This window comes from Excalfactoria chinensis, chromosome 3 (assembly GCF_039878825.1).
Source record: "Excalfactoria chinensis isolate bCotChi1 chromosome 3, bCotChi1.hap2, whole genome shotgun sequence".
In the NCBI taxonomy this organism is placed as follows: Eukaryota; Metazoa; Chordata; class Aves; order Galliformes; family Phasianidae; genus Excalfactoria; species Excalfactoria chinensis.
Window position 1 is genome coordinate 65499319 of NC_092827.1, and position 21648 is coordinate 65520966.

General features: G+C 36.9%; 1 protein-coding gene across 21 annotated transcripts in view; it reads left to right on the forward strand.

The window, feature by feature from the left end:
- The window catches only part of AFDN (afadin, adherens junction formation factor), a 108597-nt gene that overhangs the window by 55831 nt on the left and 31118 nt on the right, over positions 1-21648 (forward strand). For 13 of the 21 annotated variants that reach the window (XM_072331220.1, XM_072331224.1, XM_072331232.1 and 10 more), the window contains 11 exons: positions 890-1008; positions 2207-2268; positions 3142-3347; positions 7155-7175; positions 7919-8064; positions 9492-9586; positions 11776-12041; positions 12551-12694; positions 14735-14933; positions 15436-15539; positions 16303-16389. In XM_072331220.1, coding sequence (XP_072187321.1) covers positions 890-1008; positions 2207-2268; positions 3142-3347; positions 7155-7175; positions 7919-8064; positions 9492-9586; positions 11776-12041; positions 12551-12694; positions 14735-14933; positions 15436-15539; positions 16303-16389 — 1449 coding nt within the window. The remainder of the gene's footprint in view (positions 1-889; positions 1009-2206; positions 2269-3141; positions 3348-7154; positions 7176-7918; positions 8065-9491; positions 9587-11775; positions 12042-12550; positions 12695-14734; positions 14934-15435; positions 15540-16302; positions 16390-21648) is intronic. The other 8 variants (XM_072331241.1, XM_072331235.1, XM_072331221.1 and 5 more) reach the window with 1 other exon arrangement.

Consider the following 21648-nt stretch of genomic DNA (forward strand, 5'->3'; position numbering starts at 1 on the left):
TCTTATGAGTGTTTTAATTTGGAATTGGGGCGATGATCAATTTCATTGTAGTTCTCTGAGTCGCAGTGATGAAAAGTCATTTGCAGTTTGACGTGACAGCACTGGAAAAAAATAACGTTCAAACTCTTGTGTAAATCCTCATGATTTTGATCAGTTTTCTTGTGCCAAAGCCAATTATTTAGTTGTGGGAATTTCTTAGAAAATGCTGAAGCCCTTCATATTTTGTTGATACTTGTTTTTAATTGTTGATACTGAAAACAATTGCTAAAACTTTCACTGCTTAAAGCGGCGTTTTGATTCTTCTTCCTGATACGAATTGATGTGTAATTGGAAAGCATAAATTCAAATCATTCTCAGCACTGAGTAAAACCATCTTGTATGTAGAACTTGTATGATTTGAGTTGCTCCTTCTTATCCTGGAAAATTATATGCTGTCTGCCAGATCGGACTTTTCCATAAGGAAAGGAGAAACTATGGCATGGATCAGTAGTGTAAGCACCTGGAGCTATAGGCAAAACAGAGATAGGGGAATATAACTAGTTTTAAATCTGTAAATACATTTTACTTAGTTGATGAAAACTATCTATCTTTGTATTGATATCTATGCAATATTAAAATAGATATTCAAAGTTTATGTATATTGTGGCAATACATTAACAAAAAGCTGCTTCTAGCTGGCCATTGGGATCATTGGGATTTGCAGGTGTGTTCATCGGTGTTTTTGACAAAAATACCTTATTGAGTTACTCTATCATGGGCTACATTCTTGTCTATTTTGCCATCACTTCTCAAAGCCTTATAATGGCACTTTGTTTTAATAGTGCCAGGCATGAATACTGACTAACCCTATACCTACATGCTAAACACCTGTATCACTGTTCTGAATTAGAGCACCAGCAGGCTTGATGGTGACAGAACATCATCAGCATCCAGCACAGCCGAGCGAGGAATGGTGAAGCCCATGATTAGAATAGAACAGCAGCAAGACTATCGCAGACAGGAAAGCAGGTAGGAGATGTGTAGTCTGTTACTTCTCATAATGGGGAATACTGTATCAGCAATGTTAAAGTGTAATATTACCTTATACCATGTTTATTAGAGGAAGCAGACCCTGAGTAATATTCTGTGCCCTTCCAAGACATACCCTAACTAGACTTTCAGGCCATTTTAGCTCAGTAAAATTCATTTCCATAGAGTTACTAGAGTGTTCTATAAAAGCAGAAGGTACCTCAAATATATCTGGTAGCAAAGTAACAAAGCAGGTTGGTTTGTGCTGTAACACAGTGTTGTTTTAACTTAAATTTCCTTATTGCAGAACTTGGTGTTTTCTTGTATGTGTGTAGGAGACACAGAAAATGATAGCTTAATTGAAGGAAAGTCTTGTTAATGGAACTAAAGTAAATAGCTTATTATATCTGTTTCTAGTAGAAAGCTGCCTGTGGTGTTATATGTGGTTAAAATGATCATTTCATGCCAAAATTCTCAAGCTTCTGTTTTTTTCCTAAAAATATGCCTAACTTCAGAGAACAGCCCAATTAATATTTTTTGAGAGGAATGAAATGTGTGCTTACCCTTTCTAGACACCAGAAAGACAGATTTGTTTGTTTGTTTTGTTTATCCTCAGCAAATTCTTTAATAGATATTGGTTAGAAGGAACGTTTCAGTCAGCTTAAGTGAAGAAGTAGTTCTGGGGCTGTCAGAAAGACCTCTGTGTCTTTGTTGCATAGCAACAGCTGGATGTGGATAGCGGTTCAATTATACTTCTGTTACTTTGCTGGAAAAAAAAGGACGAATAAGTTGACCAAGTTCATATCCATGTTGCACAGTATTAAAGGTAGCATATAGCACGTTATTTTTGTAATAGAGCTGGTTCTCCAGGTGAAGCTTCTTTCACTTTCTTTCATTTGTCAATGAATAATCTGTTATTTGAATCCTGTCAACAGCAGATGGCAAACCGATCCTATCAGTCTGCTATACAGTGCTAAACAGGACATTCATCAATAATGCAAAGTTCACAGTTCAGTTCTGTATTGTGATCTGTTGTGGCCTGAAATAGCTGCAATGATTCTAGAGGACAGGTAAAGAAAAAGAATGTTTTGAGGAAAGATGTTGCATCAGCATCGGTACCAGTGTTGGAGAAATCTATTACAGTGGATTTAATATCACCCATGTGGATTGTTTTATCATTTTTGTTTTCCTTCTGTAGACCTCAGGATACTCACGGACCAGAACTGATCCTGCCTGCCAGTATTGAATTCAGGGAAAGCTGTGAGTAAACTGCCATATTATAAACACATAATTGGAGTTGTTGACACATTTTTTTTATAGTGTAATATTTCAGACAGTTTGAAAACTTAAATGTCACTTAAGTAAAATTAAAAGCTATTGAACAGATAATGGTTTGTCCACTAATGAAATTTATTTATTTGGGGAGGATGAGGAGGTACTGATATTGAGGTGAGTTCGACACATTAATTTCTAGTTGCATTTGCTCTCTTCAGATACTCAAACTTCTTTGGGGGGTGGTGAGGGGAAGTTCTACCTCCTGAAGTGTACGTTGAGTTAATTCATTAATATGGGGTCTTCCATGTCTTGGGTATTCAATTACATCATGGTCAAAATCATGTTATATAAAGTGTGGTGAAAGATCAAATTTTCATTCAGTACTTAAACTTTTGTTGTCTTAGTTTCCTCCCCCCCCCCCCATTTCTGAGGTTTTATATTTGGTAGAAAAATACCATGTCAGAGATTGTCCAGACTTCACATATTTGAAACTAAGTAGATTTGTAAACAAGAGACATTTTTAATAGTCTAAAGATTCAAATACATTCTAATCAAGTTCCCTTATTATAAAAGGAACCTTGAGTTTTTCTGCTCCCTTGAAGATAATCATTTTCAAAAGAGGTAGAAAATAGTATAAAAATGTTTCCCAATGATCAGGCTTTCTAGCTTTGTGTCTGTTATAGTGCTTAAGTAACTGTAGCACATGGTAGCTGGTTAATTAGAATTTCTGCATTTTGCTCCCCTCTCCTTATTTTCCTCCTCAAAAACAAGAATCCTCTCCACCCCAAGTTATGATATTGTATAATTTTATCCCTGTCTTTTGCCTTTATATATTGTTCTTTTCCTTCTTCTCCACAGCTGAAGATGCCTTCTTATCTGCCATTATAAATTATACAAATAGTTCGACAGTTCATTTTAAGCTGTCTCCCACATATGTTTTGTATATGACATGTCGGTATGTATTGTCAAGCCAGTACAGACCTGACATCACTCCTACTGAGCGTACTCACAAAGTTATTGCAATAGTCAACAAGATGGTGAATATGATGGAAGGAGTCATACAGGTGAGTTTCTTTGCAAAAATATGTCAAGGGATTGAAATATGTTGCATATTATCTGCTAACCTTAGTCTTTTTCTTAGGGTTTAACTGAACAGTGCAGTCAGACTGTACTTGTTTCCCATGTGAACATTTGTTTTGTGTCAGTGACTAATATGAGTTATGTGAAACTCCTGGGCAGTGTAGGAGGCTAGGGAGGGACTGTTACTCTGAAAATATGTTCTGTGACAAGAAGATGTTCCTCTGTTCTCTAGAAGATAAAAGCTCTTACTGTGAGCTCTTGTGAAATAAGTTGGATATACTTAACTAAAGAGCAGGCGGATGTTTGCAGTGGTTGATGTGTGAAGTGAATGTCTTAAAAAGAAGAGTAACGACTGAATTTTGATCTTACTTCTACAACTTCTGTAACCACAAAAAATGGTAATAAAGCTGGACTTCCTGAACCAATTGCCCTGTAAAGAGAAATATAAGTTCTCAAATGTTCCAGTATCATATTTGTATGCTGTTAACGGAATTCTATGGAAGAGTTCTGTAAGAGGTACGGAGGGAGTTCTGTTTTGTGTAGGAATACAGGGTAAGATCCACTGGTTTGGAATGAAATTAGATAATACCCTGCATCATTGAAATGCCGATAAAGTGTAGTCATCATTTCCGAAGTCAGCAATGTTATTTCAGGTATCCTTTCTGATTAATTATTCTAACATTGTCTGTAGGGTTTCCTCAGAGGAAAAAATGAAATACATTTTTATATTACTAAAGCAGACATATTTGTGGCAAAAACAACAACAACAGAAAACCCTGCAGTAGTTGCCAATAGAAAATAAGGACCCTACTGTGCTAGCCCCTGTACAACAGTGACAAATGCTGTAAGGAATTTACAAGGCAAATGTTAGACAAGAGGTTGATTTGAGGGAGAAGAGAAAAGTAAACATCAAAATAGTGGCATGAAGGTCGTAGCAAAGCAGAACTGTTCAGCTTTTGTTCAGGTTTTGGAAAGATTTAGTGGAGTTCTCAGGAAGGAGGATGTTGTAATTAGATAGTTCTATAAACAGTTGCAACAGACACTCACATTTCACAAGTAAGGGTGGGAGAAAATGCCAGTGCTAAAGACAATTTATAGTAAGAGAAAGAAAATAGCCTTTCATATACATGTTGAAGTTGATCAAAGGTTTCAAATATGAAAATATGAAATATGAATATGAGAATATGAAATGAAGAAGCTGTTAACTGCTGTGAGTTTTGATGCCATGATAAAATGGTATTTTATAAAATTTGGATGGAGTCAAGAGTTAATATCAGAATTACTTTCTGCTGTAAAAACTATCTACTTATGGAAGAGTGAATGTGTTATTTCAGAGGGTAGATTGTGGCTATAATAGAAAACATGAAATGCGAATAGCTTGAGTGTAAGCAATTTATGTGGAAGGGTGGAAGGAAAACACTGAAAGGGTAGGCTTCAAATATAATCTGAAAGTTACAGGACTGAATCAAAGAAGATGACTCAGTTTATACAACTGGTGTAAACTAGTAGCAATGGCTCAGAAGATATGGAGTGAAAGGGATATGGGGACAGTGAGAAAATAGAGATGAACTTCTGTGTTTTGTCTTCCACATAGCTGCTAGAAGATACTAGAGAGACAAGCTCAAACATCAGTTTTCACACAAGAAAATAAAGCTGGAAAATGGAATAACTGTAAAAACAGTAATTTGCAGTATTGAGAATGACTTCCCAAATCAAGTCGAGCCTTGTTGTTGCAAACGTTTTCTGTGTAATCATGCTGATAGCATCATGAAATTATTAAATGCAATTGCCTGTCTGGTCTATTCATTCAGAAAAGCCATTTCTTCAGCCTTTCATCTCTGTAGTTGTACTCTAATCTCCAACATGAAGTTTAGGGACGGCATCAAAAAGAAAGGTGGTAGCAGAATTTGTGTTTTGTTGAAAGTGGCTATCCAGTTTCAAGAAATAAACGAAAGAGTTTGAAATGGAAGAAAATGGGGATAAGCTCCTTCCTGAAGAAATTAGTGATAGAAGCCTGGGGTGCAAGGGGGGAAGGTAGGAAGGGAAATGGGAAAAGAAATGCACTGAAAGATTAGAACATCAGTTCATTAGCCTTCACAGGAGACAATAATATAAAATAAATAGTTGGTTTAATTGATTCTGATGCTTAAACTGGGTGATCTTGAAGGTCTTTTCTGACCTAAATTATTTTATTCTATGACTGTAAAACTGACCAGGAAGAAGTTAGCATTTTGGACTTAACCTTATAGGATTATAAACAGTATTAGCTAAGTTCTATCATATTACTTTATCTAGGCTGTAGAATACATGTTTACATTAACTGGTTGTCACAGTTAACTAACTGTCTGATAACTTTCTGTATCACAAATGCTTTCTTTTGTATATCTTTGCTGTAAAGCATGCCTGCACTGCGAGAGATCTGAGGGTGTAGAAGATGGAGAAGACAGATATGGGGCAAGGGTACCGAGGCTTCAAAAACAAAGCAGGAATAGAAATAGTTTTGATGCTTAAATTTGCTTAAATTTATCTGCCTCAGATCATAAGGAGACTTGGCAGCTTTCTGAAATGACTTAAGAAAATCATCTGCTAACAAACTGATATTGTGGCTTTCTGTAGTTTTTGCATTAGCAGATGTAAATAATATAAAAGACTTCACGTAGCATGAGGTTAAAATTGGAGGGAGCTCTGAAAAGTCTCAGTGCTTCCAATAAAAATCACAGAACAGAAAATCATGGAAGCAATCCATCGCTGTGTATTCTGATTCTCAAACCATTCTGTGGCATTTCTGATCCTCTGCAAATTTTAACATCTGTTTTCAGAAGGAGCACATCTTCTTCCTTTTTTCTGAACCAGCTCATGTTCAGTCAGTTGAGAGCCCCTTGCTTTTATTGGAAAGGTGAACAAATAGAAAGGCACCGGCTATTTATTTATTTGTTTGTTTATTTAACTCATACTGAACTTGAAACAGTAACACCAGTGGCACCTCAGGTACTTTACATCTGAGTTTGCTGTGACGCAGGTGGAGGAAGATTGATGTAAGAAAGCCCAAAGAATGAATAGCTTAGTTTTAAGTAATCAGATGGATGTATCTGGTGTGGGTGTTTGGAGGGTTTTTCTTTAATTCGTTTTGTTTTGTTCACTCCACTGAATGTAGCTTTCATACAATACTTAAGAAGCTTAGTGTGGTATTTCATTTGTTTCTTTATTTTGTTATTTAAAACACTGTTTTTTTGTTCTTTAATTGAAAAGCCATGTATTAATCTATGTTTAATTGTTTTATGTTAAGTGTGTTTTGTGTATTTGTTTTTCATTTGTTCATAGGTTTTTTTTGTACTTTCTGCTGTGTTTTGTTTGTTGTTTTTTTTTTTTTCTAGTGGGGGTTTTCTGCCCCCATTTGTGTGTGTACATTGTCTTCATTGCAGCAGTGTGGGCAAGTAGCTCCCTGGCTCAGTTACTTGTATAGCTAGTTACCCTGCTGCCTGTGGTGCACTGAGTGTGGAATAGCCAACCAACTAGTCTGGGATGTCAACTAGTACAGGGCATTCCTTAAATTAATTACGATGTCCGGGCACTACAGTATCTAGCTGTTGTGCTACTAGTCCTATTGAAGTAATGCCTTTTTTTCAAAAGGGGCTCAGTTGCATCATAGCTACTGATTAATGCATCTGTGTGTAACTGTGAGCATAAGTGTTGTACCTTCATATTTAGTGTTTGATTTCTAAAGCTATCATGATTGTTCACAAGTTTCTTTCTTCTATTCTGTTTGATTTCCTTCGTCCGTTTTTCTCCAGGAGGTAGACCAGGTTGATCAGGTAGGATATATTGCTGGGAACTGATCCTAGCTATGTTGGCTTAGCTCAGTTTCTCATGCTGCTTCCATATCAAAATACAATACTCAAACAGCTGGACTTGAACGGTTCATAACACTCATTCAGCAACTGGAACATGCAGTACTAAAATCCTTTTTTGACTTTGCAACTTTTACGGCATTCCATAATTTCTGCTTAATGCACTTCAATGTGGATATGAAATGACCAAAGTTCTTTTTCTTCCCTTTATTTTCCTTTTTTGTTGTTTGTGGTTCCTATTCTTTGGATTTCATCTGAGGTTGCCTGGCCTGGCATTTGTGGTCGGGAGATGGTGAGATAGATCAGTACTTGATACTGTACCATCTGGTATCAAAGCCAGTGAGTGCAGCATCAGGGTGGCAGGGGGCAATAGGGAATATGTGCTTCAAAGCACACAGATTACCAGATACTGCACTGACTTAAGCTCTTCAGCACTATGTAACTAGATGCTTATTTCATGGCTTCATTGATACTGCTATTGGCAACTGAACAGAATTCTGTGTGTTCAGAGAACACGTTAAAATTAAACTTACCAGTTACAACAATTGCAGTTCTGTATATAAACATTTTGCAAATATCTGGTATCTGAGGTATGTTTGGTGAAATGGGAAAAGGTACTGGTCTATCTTTTGGAGCCTTCTTAAATTGCAGTGTTTCACAAAAAAAGCTATTTCTCTGTATTATTTCTTGCTTCTTTCTCCTTTCAGAAACAGAAGAATATTGCTGGGGCACTTGCCTTTTGGATGGCAAATGCATCTGAATTACTGAATTTTATAAAGCAAGACCGTGATCTCAGCCGAATCACTGTGGATGCTCAAGATGTTTTGGCACACTTGGTTCAAATGGCATTCAAGTAAGGCTGTTGTACTTCTCTTTCACTTTACATTTTAAGTGGTAACATGACGGCCTTATTCCTTTGTTTTTTTTTAATATAATGTCACGTTTTCCTCAGACTGTAGATACAGCAATGGTGTATTTTCTGTGTTGTTAAATATCTGAGAACTTATCAGAGAGACCAGAGTTCAGTGTACAGCTATTTTGTCTTGTGAATGTCCATCACTGGACTATGCATAGGGTTATCTGCATCTTCATTACTTTCACGTGTTTCTTCATTAACAGAATAAAAATCTGTTTGGATTTCCTGTTTTGGCAGGGGAAGTTTGGTAGGTTTTAATTCTCATAACTGGCCCAAGTAAGGTGTTGAGAGGACGATCATTTTTAGTGCTTGGTTTCTGCAGTTTTCTGTAGTATGTGCTTTGTTTTTTTGCTAATGTAGCTTTAATCTTAGGATATTTAGACAGCTGCTTAGTAATTTGCAGCTTTTCTTTTTTGTGCTAGTTAATTAAATGTTATTTAATTTTATTTTTTTTGCTTTCACCTAATTTAAGGTTTTTATAGAGGTATTGGGAAAGATTAGTTATGCTGTTCATAGCTAAAATATATGGACCTAAATATTTATGGGTCTGTAATGTAACAAACCTCATGTTCTTCAGGGCTTCTAAGTATATTAAGCATCTACTCCTTCCATAATTTTCATAGATACCAATTTGGACAGTGTTTTTCTTTAAAGCAGGGTGAAGAGAGGTGTAGGCTTGGGATAGAATCCACCTAGGCTAGTCAGCTCAAGTAACTACAGTGCTGAAATTAATGTTTAGATAATTGTAGACTCACAGGGTGGCTGAGTTTGACAGGGACCTCTGGAGGTGATCTGGCCCAACTCCCTGCTCGAGCAGGGCCAGCTGGAGCTGCGTGCCCAGGACCAAATCCAGAAGGCTCAGTGTACCATGAATGGCTTGTACAAATCCTTTTGCTCTTGTAGGATGTCTGTTTTAGATGCAGTCTTTTAATGAAAGTGATGCAATTGCTGCAAGCTCCAGATTGTTGAGCAGTCTGTTTCATTCATGATGTTGTGTGCTGTTGCTTAGTGCCTTTTGGAAGCATAAGTAGAAATTGTAATTGTGCCCTACAGATGGATTATGTATTGTTAGTAACATTAAAATCCTAATATGTGTGTTTTCATGGAAAAACATGATTCTTATAAATTTAGTAGCTTGTTTAATTCCTGATGTTTATTATTATTGTTACTCGTAGAAATATCTAAGTGCTTCAGATGTTTTGACTGGTCTTTCATGACCTTTTATCATTGCTTGGATCTATGTTGTCACATACATCAAACCAATTTCAGAAATCTTGTGATTTTCCTGAGCTCTCTTGGGAAGCATTCAGAATAAACATGTAAAGGATTTTAATTGTTCTGTCTTCTTTTATTTTCCCTTCCAGGTACCTAGTTCACTGTCTGCAGTCAGAGCTTAATAACTACATGCCAGCATTTCTTGATGATCCAGAGGAAAACAATCCACAGAGGCCTAAAATAGGTTAGACCACTTGATCTCTTCTTGTGTATTCTAAACCATACAATTAATGAGTAATAAATAGAATGCTGCTTACGATGGATAAGATATATACATGTTGCCCTAACCTTTAAGTGTTACTTGAATCAATTTGTTACGGGTGTGGATGATAAGAAAGGACAGTGGCATATGAATGGTCTGTGTTGGTTTTAAAAATCACAGAGTAATTTAGGTTGTAGGGAAAACTTCTGGATGTCATTTAATCTACATTTAACTTCTCTTGCTTAAGACAGATCCAACTGGATCATGTTATTCAGACTATTGTGCGGCTGAGTTATTAATCTACACTCAAGGATAGAGATTTCACATCTCTGAGTAACCTCTTTTGACATTTGTCCTCCCTCATAGTGAAAATACTTTTCCCGTGTGTGGTTGGAACTTTCATTGTTCCAATTTTTGTTCATCATATGTCATTCTGTGATATCACTGTGCATCTTTGACAGGCACCTGTTTCTGAACCCTCCCATTAGACAAGTGAAGGCAGCAGTAAGCTCTGTTCTATACCTGATCTTTCCTCAGAATAAAACAAATCTGATTCTTTCTTACTCGTGTATGCCTATTCCTCCAGCCCCATAATCATCTTGGTGTCTCTCTGCTGAACTTGATCCATTAGATCAGCATAGAGATTCTTAAAGTGGATGCTCTGCTCCAGCTGCAGTCATGCAAATGCTGAATGGATAGAAAGGATCACTTCCCTCCCTTCTGATGGCTGTGCTGCTAACTTAACAGATTAGTATGCAACTGGTCACCTTTTAGGTGTCTTATGCAGTGCTGATTTCTATACAGATAGCACCCAGCCTGTATTGCTGCATGGTTGTACTTTTGCAGAAACATGACTTGAAGTTGCCCTTGAACTCCATGAAGTTCCTGTCAGCTCATTAATGCAGGCTGTTGAGGTCCTTCTGAAAAATGACCTTCAAAGTTAAGCTGACTGACCTTGTAGATTGCTGATCTTATTCTTGCCCTTCTTGAAATGACCCTTCTTGATTCTTCTTGGGTCAGTACCTCTTTCTCGTGATCAGAATCACAGAATTACCAAATTTGGAAAAGACCCACATGATCACCCAGTTCAACCATCCACCCTTGCAGCAGTACTTTGAAAACTACAGTTTTGTAATAATATCGGTCAGATTCCCTGCCTATTTAGGGTGTATCTTGTAGACTGCTGTTAAGTCCAGCTAGATAAAGAGGACCCTTGTTTGATCATCTCCTACTGTTAGGCCCATAGCCTCTGCTGCAAAGCACAGGGACTTTACCAGTGAGAAATAAACAGCAACAACAAAATAAATAGAGTGCTCAGCATTTTTTGTTGTTGTTTTGTAGAATAAATGAAGTCTTCTGTACTAGATACTTGGCTCCACTTAGCAGCAAACTCACATTTTCCTTAACTTTCCATACACTGTTGGTGAACTAAATAGCAGCATCCTTTGCTGCTAGTTTCAATATTGCCAGGTATTTGGCTTTTTAAATGCCGTACTTGCAGTGCCTCTATACTTCTGTCAAGCAGCCCATCCCTTTGTAAACCTTTGTATACCTTTCAGTTGGGAATTCCTTGTTCACTGTTGTGTTTGTTTGACTTCTCTGTGCTGGAATTGAGTGTTCTTGTGCTTTGGTTCTAAAAGGTCAGCCAGCTGTCTTGGGACCCTTTTGCCCTGTAGGGCAGACTCTCATACCTGAACAAGCCAGGCTGAATAAGTGAATCAGAGTATGCTTCCTGAAGTCCAGGACTGTAATTCTACCAGTTATATTACTTCTCTTGAGATGTACATCTTAGGGACACTACAGTCAAAGCTACCTTCACCTTTTGCATCTCCAGCCTCTTCCCAGTCCATTACCTATTACTCTTCCCAGTGTAATAGGTCCAGCAGAGCACTTTGTAGCTAGTTTGTTGTTCACTTGCCCTTACTTATCTTTGTTCCAGAAGTATATAATTATGTAATAGATGTATTTCTATTGAATGTTGCTCCATCTTGTAAAACATTTAAGATATATTTGAAGCAGTAAATTTATTTCTGAAAGTGTGTATAACTTAAATTCAAACGGATACTCAGCATTCTCTCACCTGAACCCATATGTATTAGTATTTATAGCCTAAACGAGTAGCATTTACACTGCAGTATGTGAACGTGATTTGCTTTGTTCTGTCTCTGTAGATGATGTGCTGCACACATTGACTGGAGCTATGTCCTTGTTGCGACGATGTAGAGTGAATGCTGCGCTGACTATCCAGCTCTTCTCCCAGTTGTTTCATTTTATCAACATGTGGCTTTTTAACAGACTGGTTACGGCCCCAGATTCAGGGTTATGCTCCCATTACTGGGGAGCTATTGTTCGACAGCAGTTGGGTCATATTGAGGCCTGGGCAGAAAAACAGGGTTTAGAATTGGCTGCTGATTGCCACTTAAGCAGAATAGTGCAGGTGAGTGTATTTTTTTTTTAATTGTTATTACTTCCTATTTAATTCTGTTTTTGAGCAGACTGTTTATGTTCCTGATGAACTGCATGTGGGCGAATGTAGTTTGTAGGAATTTATTCTATATATCTGTAAAGATACAAAGCATGTTTTCAACGCCATTGATATTAAAATGTTACAGTGAATTTTATATAAGTTTTATTTAAATGAAAGTTGTTAAAAATAACATAGCCAACATGCTGTTCAGTTTCTGTATATAACACTGAGCTTATAACTATGCTAAAAAGAGATAAGAATAGTACCAGAATAATCAATACACCTTAATTGTGATAGGTTTAGTGTTCATATGTCTTATGCTTTTTTTTATTGATTTAGTGTTTGGTTTGGGGATATTTATGTTGCTTTTGTAGCGTATCTGGTTTCTCGCTTTGTCTTTCTCTCTTTACTAAAGTAATTTCACAAGCAAGACTTAAGGTTTCATTCTAATTTAAATTTGGCTTTGTTTTTCCCCTCAGGCAACCACATTGCTCACCATGGACAAGTACTCACATGCTGATGTTCCAAATATTAACAGTACTTGCTTTAAGCTGAATTCTCTACAGCTACAAGCTTTGTTGCAGAATTATCACTGTGCTCCAGATGAACCACTTATACCAACAGTAAGTCTCTTCTGTCACTTGCTGTGCTGTTTGACGTAGGTCGGGAATATAAACTTAAAGTGAAAATGATATGGCTAAAAATGAGTATCTTATTGTAGATTGATTTGCCAGAGTAGTAGCAGTATTGGTGGTAGCAGCTCCTTGTTGACACCAGTGTTGTATGTACTTCACTTTAAGTAGGATATTACCAAAACTTCTCATACACTGAATTGGAAAGTAAGATAACATAACATGGTACGTCTTGAGTGAATTCAGAGAGGTGTCGCTGTACCTCACAGAAGGTGAGGTGGTAGAGGAGAGGCATGCTGAAGCTGTGACTCCAAGCTGAATTCTTTCTCTGCAGAGACTTTTTCATAACTAGGGATACATCTATTTATTAAATCAAAGGTATGAATGCAATGGCTTTTAAGGTCTTAAGCTTATTTACAACCTGAGTACAATTTATTTATTTATTTTATATTGGCTATCAATCAAAAAAATCTTTAGCTGAAGAGCATATCATATGTTTACAGATAGATAGAATTCCATGTTTTGTTATTATTGTTCTTTAGGGTCCTCCAAAGAACTATACTCCTAAATACTATAGACATTCTTTGTGTCAGAAGAAGGATATACAGCATGGCTAGATTTTTCTGTTGTAATAAAGTGCTGTGTGGGACTCCTTGCTATGAAAGATACATGAACATTCAAACTTTAACTTGATTCTGTGAAATCTGAAAAGTTTCAAGACTTTGAACTTGTTCAAAGAAATACAAGTGTATTTACATTTACATAGTTGAGTTTGATGTCATTATTTTAGAAATTAGTACTTTTTTATGATAAAAAGGCTCTTCTTAAAGAGCATTTCCTGAAGACATACTGAATTTATCTGACTTACTCCTCAAGACTTGCTGAAACTGAACTTATGAATGAGAACACTTGCATGAGTTTGTCTTGAGTGTGTGCTGCATTGCTCCCAAGTCATAATATTGTCATGCTGGACTTATAGGTTCAGAGTAGCTCTTCACTGTAACTGGGTCAAGATCAAATTGTTGAGCTGTAGAAACAAACTGAAAATCACACCTGAATCTTTGGTAAAGCTATTAGTACAGTTTGGTAATTGATATGTATTACCTACAGCAGTTCCACATAAATGAATTGTAGTAGTTACAGCTTACAGCTTGATGCTAGGAAAATCACACATCTGTGGGAGTTTCTGTTCCAGAAGGAATGCTGATTAGCTAGAGGTAAAGATGCTTTTAGGTACTCATTCTTCCTGCTCGGTCAGATATGGGTGATTTCTTGGTTCCTAATGCAGATCATGCAACTTTGAAGCTGCTGAGTGCTTGAGAATAATGAGTAAGATCTTTTCAAAGGTTTCCCTCAATATTTTTCTTATTTCAGTAGTATGAACTTAACAAGGGAAAAGTTTCACATTAAAACTTTTTTTTACTGGCAGATGGTGGTTAAGGTAGCAGGAAAAGATGGAGGAGCTTCTTAGAGAACATGAGAGGGAGATGGAAAGGCTGGGCACCAAATGGAAAGCCTGCAGCTCTTTGCTGCACCATGAGTGATTCTGCTTTGTTTGTGTTAGTTTAAAACCGGACAACTGTCTTGCAGGGTCCTTTTTATTGCACTGAGCTCACAATAAATACAAAATTATAGACTTTGATTTATAAACCTTCCAAACTAGGGAACTGTACGTGCCATTGTTCCTTTGTGTGTATATCTGTGTCCTGGTGGAGCTGTAAATCTTGATATACATCAGTTGTATATTTCTTTTTTTTATATATTTAGTTTTACAGTGTATACTCAAAAACTTAAAGTTTTAAGTTTGCCTGTGATTCCAGCTTACCATCTGCACACGCGTGTTCTGTACCACATGCTTTTCAAATGCACTTCTAGTATCAAATAAAAAACATCTGTCACAAGATTTGGAAAAGTTGGAGACACTGTTGGGTTTTTTTTCTGTAACTGCACTTGACTTTTCTACCTGTTATTTTGTTTCTCTAGTGAAAATTATTGTTTTATAGTAATGATTTCTTTCTACCTCCTGTCTAGGAACTGATAGAGAATGTAGTAACTGTTGCAGAAAATACGGCTGATGAACTTGCTCGCAGTGATGGCAGAGAAGTCCAATTGGAAGAGGATCCTGACTTACAACTCCCTTTTCTTTTACCAGAAGATGGCTATTCCTGTGATGTTGTCAGAAATGTTCCAAGTGGTTTACAAGAATTTTTGGATCCCCTCTGTCAGAGAGGTTAGTTCTGTTGTTTTACAGTAAGTTATAAGTTCTAGAAATTGTTCAGTAAACAAACTCCCACTTTTAATGGCAGGATTGCACTGAATGAGTCTAGGTGAAGTTTCATCTCTGCCAAATATAGGCTAACACAATTTAACTAGACTCCACAAAGCAGAAGATTTCCATGGTGCTGTCATCTTCTGAGTGCTGGTAGCGTGTATTCTGAAAGATGATGTTTCACAGCCCTCAAATTAGGTTGATACGAGCAGTGTTTTGCAGTTCTTTCTAGGAGCTCATAGAGTTTTCAGATAAGTACATGTTCCTAAGAAGCAGCATCTATGGAAGAATGGGATTTTGTAGATATAGTAAAATTGCATATAATTGTATCTAAGATAAAGGAGTAAACATACTTACAAAAAGATAAATAATTCCATTAGTTATTTTCCGATATCAGGCTATTTCATTTTAATCGATCTGTTGACCAAACATCATGGCTATGCTAACATTATTCCTCCTTCAGGTTTTTGTAGGTTAATACCTCATACACGGTCACCAGGCACATGGACTATATACTTTGAAGGTGCAGACTATGAAAGTCACCTGTCACATGAGAATGCTGAGCTAGTAAGTATTAATTGAGGGAATAATGATGAAAACTGAATAGTGATTTCTTGGAAAGCCATTGTGCTATGCATGAAGAGTTTAAATCCTTATTGGGAGGATAAAAAAGAGACATCAAAACTCCATTTCCTCTGCCCAGAACATATTTGTTAGATGACTTTGTGCAATACTGAGTTTTATTTGACTTTGAGCTTTCAGAAATGAAATTTTCTGAAACTTTTCTTTCAAGTCTTCAGCTCTCTACCTTTGAAATGAATTAGCCGCTTGGTATCTTTGTAAAATGATCTTCCAGATGCAGTATTAAAAACTGACCGTCCTTCGCTACTGCGTCTGAACTTCAGTTTTCATTATAAGTTACTATGGCTTTATCAGTGTTGCATTTTTATACATGAGCATATAAAATTGTGAATCAGTAACAAACTCTTCACCGAATTAGAGAAGGAGATACATTGAGTAGATTTTTTAAGTGTGGTGGTATCATAATACGGGTCTAATATTTGATAATCATAATATTTGATAAGAAGTCTGATATTTGATAAGGGTTTGATGCTTGAATACTTTAAGATGTGAATTTGTATTAATCGAACATCAAGAGACTTTACCTCGAAAGTGAAATTCCAGCATTACTTGTCTCAGGTGAGATTTAGAGATCTTCTGTTGCTCTCACAACTTCAGTTTTGATGGTAGATTAGTTATTTTGCAAAAGAATCTACTGAGCCTGGCAGGGTGTATGAACTCTCTTGTTTCATCTTTTCTTGTTTGATAGGCTCAGCCTTTGAGGAAAGAACCTGAGATTATAACCGTAACACTAAAAAAACAAAATGGAATGGGTCTCAGCATTGTTGCTGCCAAGGTATGGAAGTCGGTTTGCTTAAGTGTAATGGAAAGAATACTTTTTAATCAACATATAGTGGGAAATATTAGTGGAAAGATCTGCTTTTCCTGAGCTTGTCACGCACATCGTATTGATCATAATTTTATTCTGGCTGGGGAATGTTTCTGTGAATGACATGGACAGAACAATAGGAAACATTATGTGGATGCTGTGGATGCAGCTATTATGACATTTAAAGCTCTAATATGTGTTTTATTCAGCGTTTTTCTGAGCCAAAAATTGGCAGAGATATGAATGAGTAAGTAAATTTATCAAGCACTTCTGCTGGAAATAGCAGAAGTATCAAGGAAAGAAAACAAGTAAATAAATTGTGTGCGATATTTTTTGCATTATACAAGTGGATAAGAATATTAATGTGTGAAGGTTTGTGTACTTTCTGTTTATCTTTTGCACACTGTACAGCTGCATGTCTGACATGAGTTTTGCTCCTTCATAATAGAGATCGTAGTAGTGTCTGCTGCTCCTGTTGTTGGTAATATATGGAATGTACATGCAACTCCAGCCACCAGGTGGAGGACTCCACCAGTTGGCTGACTGTTCTTTATTAGCTGGGTCACACAGCATAATCGTGAAGTTTTGAATTTGTTATTAATTATGTAACTGTGATATCCAAAAGCCCCTGTTGTAATTATGTGCTGTGCAACAGATAGAACAAGTTTTTCTTCATGTCTCTGTACAATGTAGCACAAGAAACTTTTCAGAAGGATCTGTTCTTCCTCGTAATAGAGTTGTATGGGTTGAGTACATAATCGTTTACTGCTTTTAAGTTATTTCATATAGTTATTCACTTCTGTGCACCGCTTTTTTTGAGCAGCTTTGCTCATTTCGTAGTCTGTCGTTGAAACTGTAATCTTGTGTGGTATCAGCTTTTGAAGACTTACTCCTGACATCTGTAGAGGATGGCCACATGCTGTTGGGATATCCTGCAAACTGTTAGCAGTCATTGAGAAAGCTACTCAGGACCTGACAAATGCAAGTCATTAGTCTGCTCCTGTTTTTGTGGAGTGGGTTAATATGAGAAGAAAATATTGGATCTCAAGATATATCAGCTTAAATCTCCATCACACTTCCGTCTGGGATTGCATTGCTGTTAAATGTTATAAAATATGCAATGGAGTTTTGTTGTTTTTTTCCTGTTTAAACTGTGATCCATAGATTCTGATTAAGAGAGAAGCAGGTTTTAGAAGGTATGGAAACTTTTCCATTTTCTCTGCAGCTGCCTGTCTTATCCCATACGTTGTTTTAACAACTGACACTTGCATTAGCAGTATGTAATGGTGCTACTGGTCAGTACATAAGCCATTTTGAAATGTAGGTGGTGGATTTTTTTTGTTTGTTTTCTTTCTTTGTTTTTTTAACAAGTACTTTAACACATTTCACTCCATGTCCTGATGAGTGATGAAAGCAATACTTCCCATCTTCACCACCAATAGCTGCAGAAACATCAGGTGGTTCAGTCAGTGACTGCATGTCATCTTGCTGCAGTATGCGTGCCATACTATTGGAGTTTTGTTTTAGAAGGGTTGTCTTTAATCTCAGTCTGAAATAAGCAGGAGGCAGATCTTTAGTAGGATAGAAATTGTTTAATTTTAAGACGTCAGAAGACTGCGTAGAAAAAATGTTTGTACTGCATTTGAAACAAGTTGCACTGGTAATTAAATAAGTCTATTTTCAAGAGGGTGTACAGAACTTATAAGTGCTAAATGTTTTTTTCTATAATGGGCTTAGTAAATACAGCAGACTAGTGAAGTATACCCAGTTACTCTTGTTTAAATCCTGGTTTCCCGAGTGCTTCGGAACTGCTATCATAAAAGAGGATGCAGTGGTTGGTCAGTAGGTGGCGCTGCCACAAAGAGAGTAGTGCAACTCCGAAGCCTGCTTAAGAAAACAGTTGTTTTTCTCCTAGGATGCGACAAAATAGTTGCTGTCAGTAGCATGTAGTGAGAAAGTTTTATGTGTCATTCGTGATTTGATATTGCTTTGTTTTTTTTATTAGTTTGCAGAGGGTACCGAGTCTGTACCAATTCAGAGATTTTAAAAGAGGAAGTTGCATACTATACCTTACACACCTCTCTCACACCAAACATTTTTAATTACCAAGTGACTGTCGCTCCTTTTTCGGCAGCAATCCCAAAAAGGCCATTTGCATTTAAGTGGAGAAAGGACACAAGGTGCACTGGAATGTGTATTTTTAGGAGAGAAGGTTTCAGTTTGTGATACTAGCAGATTGCAAACACATCAATGTTAATGTGAAAACAAGAGCAAGGAAGGCGAGTCAAGGAATGCAGAGTGTTTGGAACCCTGTTTTGGTTCCTTTTTCTGCCTGGTGTTAAGTAGAATGGTGAGGCGCTTTGCTGCATCTTCATGGCTATCTGTATTTTATTTAATGAGTTGTTTCACAGGCCTGCCAGGAATGCCAGAAAGAGCGTGATTGCTGTGCATCAGCTTGTTCACTGTGCTGTAAGGGTGTTTTCTGAGGCGGGACAGCCCCTTTGAGCAACCACACAGCAAGCATATATGCTGTATGCATACATACCAGATAAAACAAGTCTAGTTATGAAACAACTGTTAAGTGCCAGAGCACTGTAAACAGCGTTGTGTGCGGTTGCCTTTTTGTTTAAGTTGGAGAAATACCTCACAGCATTTCTTAAACTAAGTGCTTTATACACCATTTTTTGGTGTGTGCTTGTTAACTTGTTTAACCTCACATGTTAAGCGACCTGAAATGTTAACTTCTCTTTCTGCCCTTTGGTAGGTGTTGCATGTTTTCTTATAGTAACGCTCCTGTAAGGTTATTAGCAGTAGCTTTCGTAATCACTATATGGAAATCTAGTTGGTAGGAGGGGTCGGGCATGGGGAAGAGTATTGCTTTTTGAGGTTGTGTGCAGAATTCAGTTGCTCTAACCCTGAAAGATGTTTTGATGTTAAAAGCTGCCTGACTCCCGACCACACTGCGGTTAACCTTTTATGAAATCCAGATGATTTGGAAGCAGAGTGTGCATGCAGTTTACTTTAAAAATATATCGCTTTTTGGAGGCTTTTGCATGTGACTTCTTAGCCATCTGTGGGCCAGCACATTACTTCCTGTTTAACTTGGAGATCTTTTTTTTGTCTTTTCTACAAAAGGGCTGCCTTTTTGTTTTTCTAGCAGTTTTCAAAGTTTAATAAAGCTTCTAAAGCAAATGAAAGTCAGAACGGCAGAACTGATTACGTAAGAGTCTGAATATTGTATTGGTTATAGCTGGTGTTGATAAATGCTGTACTGTGTCATAGCATCCAGCGCGGAGTTATCTTGATGGGTATCTTGGAAAATCCAGCAGACTAGAGCGGTGTTTGCTGTAGAGGGCTGAAAGAGAAGTGGAGAATTGTTTTTCTTTTCTTTCAAGGATCTGTAGTCCCCGAGATCAAAATGTGGTTTTCTGTTGTTGGAAGAACAGAATCCGTGGTAAGTCTGTTCAGGTTTCTGTTGGGACTGTCTTTCTCTTAAGTTTTAAATGCTGTCCTTGTACTCCTTCTTGCTCTCTTGCTTGTTTAAACCTGCCAGTAGTTATTTGCTCGTGTAGCAACAATGTAACATAGCATGCCATTAAATACCTTCAGATGTTAATACCTAATTTTCCAAAATCTAGGAGAAAAAGGCTTAACTAATCTTTAGCTTGTTCTCGGTATACACTTCTCGAATGAGTGGAAGTGACTATTAATATTTAAAGTTTCAGGTGTGATAACTACTGTTTTACTGTAGAAGAAGAGCATGAATAGCATGACTTGTGATATGTTTACTTGTCATATTAGTTGGCTTTAATCCAGATTCCTCTAAAAGCCTGTTTTCCACTTAAAAGTCTTACCTGGAAAAACTGAAATTGACATCCCGATCTATATATGTAAGATTTGAATACTTTGTAGACCCTTCAGAAACAGGCAGAACGTGCAAAGGCATTCACAGAGGTAGAGGCATGTAGATTCTGTTCAGACTGCTGCTATACAAGAGAGAGGATTCCAGCAAGTGATACAGCGGATTTCTGTGATAAATCTTTTCATGCTGCTTATTTATTAATAGTTTTTAAAAATACAGAGCATATTACTGCCTCTTACTCTTTCATGATTCAGTACTATAGTAGAAAAGGTTACCTTAAGAAATGTGCATGCACCTTAGATCAGAGTGCATTTTCTAGGTATTTTTTAAGGATAGTCAGATAAGGTATTTTAATATTGCTTACTGAAATATGATAAAGAGAAAGCTTCTTTTTAATGGAAGCTTATTGAACACTGAATGGAACAGTTCATTAACAGACTGTGGAAGGAGTTTACTTTTTTTTTTTTCTAAGCATTTGTGTGGCCTCGTAATTGTAAATAATTGGAATTCGACAATCTTATTTGTTCTTCAAAATTAATAAAGTCGCCATAAGTTGACTTTTTTTCTAAAGAGCTGCTCATCATTTTGGATTTAACGATCTGAAGTGTTAATGTTAAGCAGGGTTTCAAACTACCAGGAGTATCAATGTCCACATGGAATTGTCCTGATAGTTTGTTTGACATGTATGTAGGAGGTAATACATGTAGGAGTAACAGAAGTTTGAAATCTTACATACAGTACTGAAAACATAATACACACATCTGATTCTCTTAGCTCCAAGTTTGCAAGTACAGACAGCTGACTTATTTTTCCACAGTTTGTTAGCTCTTTACTTGTGTTCCAGATCTTAAGACAGAATTTCAGACACTTCAGTATTTCCTTGTGACAGCCTTCTCATGTCTGCACATTCTAAATACTTCAGCAGAATCTTCTTTTTCCAGTATAAATTAGTTGAAATGCTTGAGTAGGAAGTTTTAGATTCTTTTTCTTTTAATGCAAGATACCAATTCACACCAGCGATCTGAATGATTGCTGTTGCCTTAACAGACTTTTTAAGAGGATCTTAACGTAAAAATGTATTATTTAATTGCTATTCCCAACACAGATTTCTTGGTCCCAGGGGAGTAAGATAGTATATTAACTGCCAATTTAGTCTTTATAATGAGCAATTAAGCAGCTAGGTATTAGTAAGCTGCATCTTTCTTCTTGATTCATAGCTTCAAGAGGGATTTTTGGTTCAGTTTTGATATATTGTAGGAGTCCCATAAATTGTTGCTAATGTTTTCATATGCTGTGTAAAAACTAAAGCTTGTGCCAGCAGTATGTCACCTTTCTTCTCACTAGCTATGGCCACAGCTCAGCTT